General features: G+C 42.7%; 1 protein-coding gene across 3 annotated transcripts in view; it reads left to right on the forward strand.

The window, feature by feature from the left end:
• The window catches only part of ABCC4 (ATP binding cassette subfamily C member 4 (PEL blood group)), a 147607-nt gene that overhangs the window by 28021 nt on the left and 107452 nt on the right, over positions 1-12134 (forward strand). For all 3 annotated transcript variants that reach the window (XR_014563384.1, XM_083735200.1, XM_083735199.1), the window contains exons 7-11: positions 1079-1204; positions 1946-2195; positions 3924-4028; positions 6218-6307; positions 8808-8999. Coding sequence is in view for 2 of the 3 variants with exons in the window: in XM_083735200.1 (XP_083591326.1) it covers positions 1079-1204; positions 1946-2195; positions 3924-4028; positions 6218-6307; positions 8808-8999 (763 nt within the window). In the remaining variant the exon portion in view is untranslated. The remainder of the gene's footprint in view (positions 1-1078; positions 1205-1945; positions 2196-3923; positions 4029-6217; positions 6308-8807; positions 9000-12134) is intronic.

Here is a 12134-nt window from a genome sequence, read left to right on the forward strand (position 1 = left end):
TGTTTGCCACCAACTGCACCATGGGGAGGTTCTTGAAGAATTAATGTTTTTTATTTTTATTTTTAGTATACCACCCTATACCCACAGTTCTCAGGGTGGACAAAATCACAATATAAAATCACTGATAATACACAATCAAAACAAAAACAATTCAATTCAAAAATCCTCATGAAAATTCATCAGCCTTGCAGTATGAATTTCTCCTGATATGCAACTTTTTATATTCAGTTTTGAATAATGTGTACATTTTTTCTGCGAGCAATTTCCCCTAATCAAATGGATTTTTAATGTTATTTCACTAAGATATGTTCATCTTTATGCATGCTGCCTCCTAATGTATGCATTTTTGTAAACGTCTTTGGGTTGGAGGACTGCATCACACAATTCAGATTTTTAAAAAAAATTCCAAGGGCATGGTATTATTTGTGTACTTTGCTGCCAACCTTTAAGCTGCTTCAGAAAGGATGGCAATGGCGCCCACCTGAGAGGTGCCAGAACTGAGTTCAGATTGGAAAAAAAAGCCCTGGATAGCCGGAAAAACTTTCCCTCATTCATTCATTCATTCATTCAATGTGTATAATTTATAGCCCACCTTTCCCTCCATCGAGCTCATAGTGGCTTTTGTGGTTCTCTCCGGTGCTATTTTTCCAGAAAAAGAGGTACCAGAACTTACTCTGAATACATTCTCTTATCATGGCAGTGGCGCACACTTGAGACATGCCAGAACAAAGTTCCTGCAAGTTCTGGCTTTAAAAAGCCCAGGTTCTTTTCCATCCTAATTTAATTCCCACAACGACCTTGTGCTATAGGTTGGTCTGAGTGACTGGCTCAAGGTCACCCATAGGTGTATTGGAACAGCGTCAAAAGCTTAAATGATTCTCTAATCTTAGGTAAACAGTTCACTAAACAGTTATTCATTAGCGCTAGTACATTCTTTCCGCTTGGAAATAACCTATGGATGTCTGCGGAATAACCATTAACCATTTTGGGGCCCTAGAGGATGTTTTTTTAAAAGACAAAAACAAAAAGCTACAAATGGTTTGATTGCAACTTTAATAGTTTCCTCTTGAAATTGCAGGAGCAGAACAGCAGCCTTCACAGATATCAGGATCAGGACCATGAATGAAGTCATCAGTGGAATACGGATAATTAAGATGTATGCTTGGGAAAAGTCATTCGCTGATCTTGTGAACAACATGAGAAGGTAATGTTGAATGCTTATCCAAAGTTTTGGACAGGCAACCTTGCCACCTTCTGGTTTGCTTAGTTTTTTTTGTTTTAAAAAAACAGCTATATAGCAGTTTAATGATATGTCTTCTTCCATGTCTCAAGAAAAGATTCCAATAATTTTTTTTGGGAGGACATAAAACAAATATCTTGATGTGCCTGAATAGCCTGTTTCTTATGCAATGGTAACATATATTTCTGTAAGTAGTGGTGATGTAATAATAATTATGGTTGCCGTATCCGGTAACTTAAGCATATCGCCGTCTTTAAAACCTGAGAGAATTACAAAGCGGGACACAGCATATTTTCAATTTGTCATACCCCGAGACCTCAAAAATGTGCTCCAAAAGAGTAATCCTATATATTGTATAAGCTATCAGGTATTTTCATAGAATTGTAGGGATCCTGAGGCTCCAGTCCTTCTTTTTTAACCTTTTTTTGTTTTTGTTTTTAAAATTAGAGATATATATAAATCCAACCACAGAAAATGAAATCTTGCTCCTGCTATGATATTTCTCCTCTCTTGTTTATTACTAAATGTGATTAGAAGAACAAAAGGACTTCTAATGCACTTCTCTCTAGATTGATTCATCATGGTGTGTGTTTAAAATACGTACATCTCAGAAGATCTCTTTGTGCATTGAATGTCTTGTTATGTGCCATGAAAATAAATACTTATTAATCGACTCTGTGTTATTATTGCTATTCTTATTTTCAGGAAGGAGATCTCCAAGGTTCTCAAGAGTTCTTACCTTCGGGGAATGAACCTGGCATCTTTCTTCGTTGCCAGCAAAATCACCGTGTTTATGACCTTCATGACCTATGTGTTGCTGGGCAATCAGATCTCCGCAAGTCGGGTGTTCGTTGCGGTGTCTCTCTATGGTGCCGTGAGATTGACAGTTACTCTCTTCTTCCCTGCGGCTGTTGAGAGAGCATCGGAAGCAATGGTCAGCATTCGACGAATCAAGGTATTGTGTAAGAAACAAAAGTGGATGTTCTCTGGATATGTTTAATTTCAGCATTACAAATCCACAAAACTGCTAGTCCACTTTTTTTTGCAAGTCTCCCTCCTGTATCTATGTTAGCCCTTTGTGAAAGCAACTACTCTATTCCGAACTTTAAAATGGGAAGTGTACTGCTGGTGGTCAACAAAAGAGGTTCAAAGACTCTCTCAAGGCAAATCTAAAAAAATGTAGTATAAACACCGACAACTGGGAAACATTGGCCTGGGAGCACTCCAATTGGAGAACAGCCTTTACCAAAGGTGTCATGGGTTTGAAGATGCTCAAACTCAAGACAAAAGGGAGAAACATGCTAAGAGGAAGGCACGCTTGGCAAACCCTCACCATGACCAACTTCTGCCCGGAAACCTGTGTCCCCACTGTGGAAGGACGTGTGGATCCAGAATTGGCCTCCACAGTCACTTACGGACTCACTGTTAAAACTTTGTTTATGGAAGACAATCTTCCTTGGCTACGAGTGGTCGCCAGAGAAGACGATGTTAGTCCTTTGTGGCCTCTTAAAGAGAGGAAGCACATAAACATTTTGTCAGCATTTCTTGCCAATTTACTTGTCAGGATCAGTCTACCAGTCCACCACATTTGATAGGGCCACGCACCTGCCAATCTCACAATATTGCTGTGGCAACAAGCAATTGTGTTGTGCTGCTCGCCGGTCAAATACCAGCCAGCCGGCTGGCTGTCAGGTGCTTGGGAACTACAGCACAAGGATGCTTTGAGAAGTGCTAGGTGCAGGGCTCACATAGCACTTATTTCTCCCCTCCCTATGGTGGCAGGGAGAGAAGAAAAAGTCTGCATTTTCCAAACTTGGAGGGAAAAGGAGCTTGCTTTGGCTTTGAGTGTCTGTTCGTTGGTATGTGGCAGCCAAACCAAGCAAGATTTAACCTCTGTTAAATCAGCCATTTAAATTTGACCAAACTGCGGGAGGCAGTGGAAGGCAGAGGGGCCTGGCATGCTCTGGTCCATGGGGTCACGAAGAGTCAGACACGACTAAACAACAACAAAATCAGCCATTGAGCAAGGGTTAAATTCTGTTTTCTAGCTGGGGGGACCTCTTCCTCGCTAGGAGCAGGCATCCACAAGCAATGTAGACTTGAACCGTGTCCTCCACATCAGCTGACTTCACAAGTAAAGTCAGCTGACTTGTGGTTTGACCTCATGGGTCAGGTTATATGGTTTGTGGATCAAAAATTTCCCATCCATACAGTTGGTGGGCACCACTGGGCGAAGCAATGCTTACCTGGCTGTCAGACCTCTGAGTCTCTGCTATGTTCTGCTTCATTTTAAAATTTGCCTTTGAAGCAGCCTTGGGTCAGCTATTGATCTAGTTCTCATTATTAATTTTTTTGTGGGGGGGGCACCCCTACTTTGCAAGATTTGTAGAATGAAAGAGTAGTTTTCCAGGGTGCATTTAGAATTAAATATGCTAACTTTAAACTATAATTTCTTAGACAGTGATTTAACTTTTCAGGTGTGTTTGGAGGCTGCTCTTCCTATATATTCACAAGGAGGTGGTGGGTTCTCAGTTTTTCAGACCAGAAGTTGTTTACCAGTTAGCGCCATTTATAGTTTCTGTATGTAACCTTGTGATTCACAAGGAAATTCTGGGTTATTTTCCCTATGCGGTTCTGCTTTGTGCTCAAAGAAGTCTTTGTGCTTTCCCCCCCGTTGGTGCAGAACTTTTTGATCCTTGATGAGATTTCTGAGGTCAGCCCGCAACTCGAAACTGGCAGTGAAAATACACTCCTTCATGTGCAGGATTTGACCTGTTACTGGGACAAGGTAATGTCATTCCCCCCCCCCACTTTGAAACAGCAAAATAGGAAGGAGTTTGATTTAAACCCAGAAGTACACTTCTTCCACAGCTGGATGTTGCTGAATTCTCTTTTTATATTGATTTAAGCAGTAAGTGCCAATTTGGTGAGTTGTTGTTGGTTTTGGGGTGGGGGGCAGGGAAGCAATCTTCTATATCAGAAACTGGTGTAAATTAAGACGGCATAAAGTTACACCAAATCCAAACCCTGTTCAGCGGCAAGGCTACTGCCGCCTGAGACACCCTAAGCCTGGCAGAGGGAAAACAAGCATTTAAAATAGTGTTTTTTAAAATTTTCACTGCCTTTATTGCTGGCTTAAATGGTTTCCAGATTGCATGATCGAGTTGAACAGACTTAGGTTCCAGCCTGTTCTCACATCTAGTCCATTCCCGAGGCAAAACATTGGTCCAGCACATCCACTGTTTGATTGTAACAAAATCTCTAATCCGTTTAAAAGGAATATTAAAGTTATCGATAAGAACAGTTTAAAGGCAAGTAGTTAACACAGTGAAAATCAATTAAATTCAGCCGTAAATTAAAAATATTAAAACACTTGGATGTATTTTTGCCTTAACAAAAATGTTTTAAGCAGGTACTGAAAATAATACAGCAAAGACGCCTCATTTGGTATACAGAGATTCACTCGTGCACTTACTCAATTCTATGAACTCTTGAAGTTCTCCTTAACATTCTGTGATCATTCAGATTTTCAGTAGGCCCCATTTCACCAAGCATATGTTATCTAGCTATCTCAAATTGCGTTCTCTGTATTCTTTCTATTCAATAGCTAAGTTCTGAAACACAGCGTTATATTTGAATCAGATTTTCTGTTGAATGAAAGTGCAGAACAATGAAGGTGATATCATGGTCACAAAGGTTGTGGCGGGATGGTTTGTGTGTTGTAAATGAGTGTGTGTTAATAATGGGCTGATGCTGCCACCTTGTGGGGCTTTATAAATAATATTGCAAAAGGCATCTTCCTCCAAAATTCAAACCTCCCAAAGTTCAAAATGAATCAGTATTAAAGGTTTTAGAACACAGGCATGTGAGCTGAGGCTTGGGTTTTAGTGGAGACTTGGTTTCCATTTTTTTATTGATTATTGATTGCTTATTTTATTTCTATACCGCTTAATATATTAAAAATATCTCTAAGCGGTGTACAGGAAACTGAAGCGACAACAGCGTAATCAAAATAATGTATTTTTCGCTCTATAGGACACACTTTCCCCCCTCCAAAAATGAAGGGGAAATGTGTTTGCGTCCTATGGGGCGAATGCAGGCTTTCGCTGAAGCCTGGAGAGCGAGAGGCGTCGGTGCGCACCGACGCCTCTCGCTCTCCAGGCTTCAGGAAGCTATCCGCAAGCCTCGCGCGCCCGGCGGGAGGTCCCGCCGGCGCGCAAGGCTTGGGGCGGCAGCCTGCAGCTCGAAGCAAGGGGGGCGCTGCGAAGCACGCCCCGTGCTTTGGGCAGATGTCTGCAAGCCTCGCACGCCCGGCGGGAGGTTCCGCAAGGCTTGGGGCGGCAGCCTGCAGCTTGAAGCACGTGGCGTGCTGCGGAGCACGCCCTGTGCTTCGGGCATATGTCCGCAAGACTTGCGCGCCCGGCGGGAGGGCCCGGCGGGCGTGCAAGGCTTGCAGGCAGCAGCCTGTTCTGGGGGCAGGGGAAGCTCGGGCTTCCCCTGCGCCAGCCCGCGCCTGGGGGAGGAAATAATTTTTTTTCCTTTATTTCCCCCCCCAAAAAATCTAGGTGCATCCTATGGGGTGAAAAATACGGTATTACAAAAAGACACAGTTACATATTAAGATGTTAACATTCATACTAAGTTATTATATATATAATCGAATCTTGAAAACTTATAAAATGATCTCACTGGATAGTATTTATGTATTTCAAGAAACAAATAGAAGGAAAGATGCCGCTGAACTATGGTGTAGAAAATATATGGCCAGGTTTCACTCTGAAACAATGCTGAGAAAATATAGATGTAATTCTAAATCGCTTGAAGTTTCCACCCTGATTCTTAACCTATTTACTTTGAAACAAATACTATTACTTTCATTGAACCCTGTTTCCAGGTATATTTTATTGGGACTGCAGACATTTCTGATTCTAATACCTGTCAGAATTTTTTATTAATTGTTCTTTTGTTAATGTATAGGCTCTGGAATTGCCGACACTTGAAAACATTTCAATTACTGTCAGACCGGGAGAATTACTAATTGTGATTGGCCCTGTAGGAGCAGGAAAAGTAAGTCAGATTTTTACAGTGCTAAGAATTACAGTTAAGTTGTCCACAAACCATCCAAACTTCTAATTTTGAAGCAGGTGGAAGGTGGTCAAAATAGGTTTTAAAGATGTTGCAAATTGCAAGAGCTGTGACGTCCTAAGGCTTCAATCCATGGACACAGGTTATCCTGTGATCTTTGAATGAAGGGTGATATGGAAATTTAATAAAAAATAAAACATGCATATATCTGTCATAAGTGCTAAAAATGCTTCCCAATTTGCTTCTAAACAAAGAGTGTGTGCCCAGATTTGGGCATTCATGCCTAGGTTAACTATGTGGAGATAGACATTACCTGGGAAGACAGGCAAACTAATGCCAGTGTACTGGAAGAAGCAAAGATCACTAGTGTCGAAGCAATGATTCTTCAATGTCAACTTCATTGGACTGGTCATGTTGTGCGGATGCCCAATTATCGTCTTCCAAAGCAACTACTCTATTCCGAACTTAAAAATGGAAAGTGTAATGCTGGTGATCAACAGAAGAGGTTGAAAGACTCTCTCAAGGCAAATCTAAAAAATAAATAAATAGTATAAACACCGACAACTGGGAAGCACCGGCCTGTGAGTACTCCACTTGGAGAAAGCCCTGACCGAAGGTGTCATGGGCTTTGAAGACGCTCGAACTCAGGATGAAAGGAAGGCACACTTGGCAAACCCTCACCGTGATCAACTCCTGCCCAGAAACATATGTCCCCGCTGTGGAAGGATGTGTGGATCCAGAATTGGCCTCCACAGTCACTTACGGGCTCACTGTTAAAACCGTGTTTATGGAAGACAATCTTCCTTGGCTATGAGTGATCTCCAAAGAAGAAGAACTAAGTTGAGATGGACATGAGCCTTTTGCCCATGTGCCTGGCCCCCTCCTTCCTGGTAACTGTGGTTAGTAGGATCTGAAACAATGGTTTGGAAGATAGTTTTTTTTTGGGGGGGTTATTATGGTTTGTTCTGATCCTAGTAACCAGTTTCCCAGTTTAGACTTAACAAGGGACTATGGTTACTTAACCTAGGAAGTCTTTAGTCGCAGCATGCCCAGAGGGGGAGAAAGGAAGCATAGAGCACATGGCTATTTCGGCTTAATAAGTGTGTGGCTGAGGATCACACTAATGAACTGAAGGATGTGGACCCAAATAAATGAATGAAATACATTTATTCCAAACTCTTGCATTGCGTGACAGCCCAATCTGTACTGCTGCTGCAGTGTAACGAGATATCTGCAACTAAAGCAGATTGTTTTGCAGTCATAGAATCCCCAAAAAACCTTTGCAGCTCTAACTGTGTCTCTTATACTTTGCAAGGTAAGGTAAATGGACCTCTGACCATTAGGTCCAGTCGTGAGGGACTCTGGGGTTGCGGCGCTTATCTCAGTTTACTGGCCAAGGGAGCCGGCGTACAGCTTCCGGGTCATGTGGCCAGCATGACTAAGCCGCTTCTGGTGAACAAGAGCAGTGCACGGAAACGCCATTTACCTTCCCGCCAGAGCGGTACCTATTTATCTACTTGCACTTTGACGTGCTTTCGAACTGCTAGGTTGGCGGGATCAGGGACCGAGCAACGGGAGCTCACCCCGTCGTGGGGATTCGAACCGCCGACCTTCTGATCAGCAAGCTCTAGGCTCAGTGGTTTAACCCACAGCGCCACCCGCATCCCCCATGGTTAGGGTTAGCCAGGGCTTTTTTCATCTGGAACTCACCAGAACCCAGTTCTGGCACCTCCCAGGTGGGCGCCATTGCCATTATAAGAGGCATTCATAGTGAGTTCCGGCAGCTCTTTTTCTAGAAAAATAGCACTGGTGTTAGCTATAGTTATGTCTGGTGCTGTTTATTAAGTCTTCACCCTGGTAAATATACCATATTTTTCGCCCTATAGGACGCACTTTTCCCCCTCCAAAAATGAAGGGGAAATCTGTGTGTGTCCTATGGGGCGAATGCAGGCTTTCGCTGAAGCATGGAGAGCGAGAGGCATCGGTGCGCACCGACCCCTCTCGCTCTCCAGGCTTCAGGAAGCTATCAGCAAGCCTGGGGAGCCCGAGGGAGTTCCCGCAGGGCTCCCTAGGCTGCAGATAGCAGCCTGCTGCCCTGAGCGCGGGGCGCGCTGAAGCGGAGTGCCCGGTGCTTCGGGCAGATATCCTTTTCTCCTCTAAAAACTATGGTAGGCACGTTTTTAAAAGCTCGGGCTTCCCCCGTGGCTGGGGGGGGGGATTTTTTTTTCTTTATTTCCCCCCCAAAAAACTAGGTGTGTCCTATGGGCCGGTGCGTCCTATAGGGCGAAAAATACGGTAAGTGCAGGAAGATTAGGTGAGGGAGCAATTGAGCTCCTCTCCCAGTTGCTTGACAATATCTAAAAGCCTTATGTTGGCCCATGTAATAAGGGTTGCAGGAGGTGAGTGGATTTTCATGTACACATTTTTTCCTGCACCCATCGAAAACCTTAACTTTATTTTTTTTTCTCCCCAACGCTTTCAGTCTTCACTCTTGAGCGCTGTCCTTGGCGAACTGTCTGCAGCCAAAGGTTTCACAGATGTTCGAGGGAGAATAGCGTATGTTTCTCAGCAGCCGTGGGTGTTTTCTGGCACTGTAAGAAGTAACATACTCTTCGGAAAAGAATACCACAAAGAAAAATACGAAAAGGTTCTTCGAGTTTGTGCTCTCAAGAAAGTAAGTCCTTGTCATTGAAATTTTACTCAATATTGATCCGGAGCAGAACTCAGACGTGTAGTTAGCAGAGTAAAACACGTTGCGGGATTCCCCAAAAATAGACTGGAGGCAGTTAAATATTTCATCCAGCAGAGCTTTACTGCTGCTGAAGGCAAATGAGTATAATGGTCATAAATCCAATACATTCTGGATTGGCACTGTCTATAAGAAGTTAACAATAACTTAAGTCTAAACCATAACACTGTATACTATGTACAGAACACCATACCAGGAGGAAGAGAGAGAGAAAGTGAAAGTGAAAGTGAAACCCAGGTTCCTTCTAGCCCTACTTTTATAGTCAGCATGACCTTGACAGAAAAGAGATAAGAGAGTCAGTTTAAACCAGCTGTGCTCAGCTTCTCTGAAGGAATAACCCAAACATCATGAAGTTTCTTTCACACAGAGAAGCTTCCAGAACCTTCCTGAACTAACCAGAATAGGAAAGTTCTCTACACATCAGATCAATACTTTCTGAACTAAGAAATGCAAACCAGCAGTCGTCCCCATGGAAGATTTTTTTGAAAAACTTCACTGTGTGCAAGTGACCATTCGAAATGCATTTAGTGAATAATTAGCAGTGAGGGTTGTATCCCGCGAAGTTTTGTTTGTGAAAGGATATCTGCTCCTGCAGTGGGATTTCCTCTTCTTGTGCTTGTCCTGATCTAAATCTGCTTCAGAGGGCTAAGGGAAGTCCCAGAACATATTTGGGGGGAAAGAGAGGAGAAATGCAATGGTGCAGGTGTAAACTTTTTGCAGCTCATAGACCTCTTGAAATAGCTAATGTTTTTAAAAACTGCATAAAAGTTAGTTAACAGCCAAAACAATGCCTACCAATTGAAACTGTCCACTAGTGAATTAGCATTCCAGATATTATAATACTATATTAGTATGTGGTTTTATCACTTGTTAGGTTTTTAAAAATTTTGGAGGCATGTCATATACACTCACCAGTGTTACCAGCCTCGAGATCTTCTAATTGGTTTCACGTCTAAGACAAATGCATAGCACTGGATTATTACATTAAGAAACTGCATCACTTTAATATCAATAGTAATAACAAATATCCCACCTTTCCTCCCGAGGGAGCCAGGGGCGCCGACTTATAAAAAATATTGGGGGGGCCCATACCGGGGTCCTGCCCCGGGAAGTTTTCTAAATTTTAGATGAAAATTAGTGAGTTTTAAAGTTTTTTAAAAGTATTTTAGAGTCATATGATCAACATTAGAACCCCGAAAACTCGACTCTCTATAACTCCACACTCCGGGAAACTTGACAAGCCTGAAACACTTTTTGGCTTTGAAAAAAGAAACAAATCATAAACACGCACGGTATTTTCGTAAAAAGCTAATTTAATTTACAGTAACAATTATGCTTATAGACTATTACAGAGCAGTGAATATATAGCTCTGAAAAGACTGAAATGATATTTAAATAAATCCTAAACTATCATTAAAAGAATAAAACATAAAATATTGCTGTCGCACAGTAATAGCACTTTGATTAATAAGTGAAATAGCTAATTTAAGCTTACTTTTAATAAGGCTGAGGGTTCATTAAATAAAAATAATATCTCAAAGTTAATGCTTTAATACAGTTAATAAAGTTAATACAGTATGCCTAATACTGTATGTAAATACTGTAATACTGTATGTAAATAACGGGCTTTAATTGGGTCTTACACCCTAAAAATATTTAAGTATTTGAAAATAACTAATACAGTACTATAGTAATATAGAAATACAGTACTAAACTAGTACTAATATTTCGAAACTGAAAATTTAACATTCTGTATGTATTTAATTCTCTATTTTATAAAGATTTTTAATATCTGACAGTGAGTTTGGAGTAGCCCAATGCAAAAATCCTGAGGATCCATGTGGATCCGTGCTTTGTAACCACGTTTTTGCACCACTGTGACCCTAGGCAACAGTGGGTGCGTGATTTTTGTGGTGCAAGATGTAGCCATGGACATGCTATGTGATCTGATGGTGAATTTGGGGTGACCCAATGCAAAAATCCTGAGGATCCATGTGGATCCGTGCTTTGTAACCACGTTTTTGCACCACTGTGACCCTAGGCAACAGTGGGTGCGTGATTTTTTTGGTGCAAGATGTAGCCATGAACATGCTATGTGATCTGATGGTGAATTTGGGGTGACCCAATGCAAAAATCCTGAGGATCCATGTGGATCCGTGCTTTGTAACCACGTTTTTGCACCATTGTGGCCCCAGGCCACAGTGGGTGCGTGATTTTTTTGGTGCAGGCTGTAGCCATGGACATGCTATGTTATCTGATGGTGAATTTGGGGTGACCCAGTGCAAAGATCCTGTGGATCCATGCTTTGTAACCACGTTTTTGCACCATTGCAGCCCCAGGCAACAGTGGGTGCGTGATTTTTTTGGTACAGACTGTAGCCATGGACATGTAATGTGATCTGATGGTGAATTTGGAGTGACCCAATGCAAAAATCCTGAGGATCCATGTGGATCCGTGCTTTGTCACCACGTTTTAAATGGGGAGGGAAGGAAAAACACAGAAGGGACAAGAAGCACAAGAGAGGTGTGCGGAGAAGCAGCTGGCTAAGTATGCAGGGGAGGAGTTTAACGGGGTGGGGGGGAGGAAAGGAAGGCAAAAGTCCCCCCCCCCAAGCCAGCCCCCTCTCTCTCTCTCCCACCTGCGGAGGTGGTGGGCTGGAGCCTGCACGCAGTGTGACTAGGAAAGAATTAGAAGGAAGGACTTGATCCTTTCCTTAACCCTCTGCTTGCCAGGAGGGCAGGGGATTCCCTGCTCTTTGTTGAGTTTGAGCAAACGCAGCAACAGAAGCGGGTGGGCAGTAAGACCCTGAGGCAGAATGCAGGAAAGCAGCAGCTTCCGCCTTCCCTCCGCCCGCCGCCCGATCTTATTTTTGCCTGATTTTTGCCTATTTTTGCCCCTGCGCTCCGGCGAGTCAGCTCCAGGGACCACACATTCGCTCAATAACACGCACAGGCATTTCCCCTTACTTTTTAGGAGAAAAAATCTGCGTGTTATAGAGCGAAATTTACGGTAATAATTTTCTTAAATTGTTGGGGGGGCAGAGCCCCCCCAAACGAATTT

The sequence above is a fragment of the Podarcis gaigeae genome (genome assembly GCF_964106915.1).
Source record: "Podarcis gaigeae genome assembly, chromosome: 4".
In the NCBI taxonomy this organism is placed as follows: domain Eukaryota; kingdom Metazoa; phylum Chordata; class Lepidosauria; order Squamata; family Lacertidae; genus Podarcis; species Podarcis gaigeae.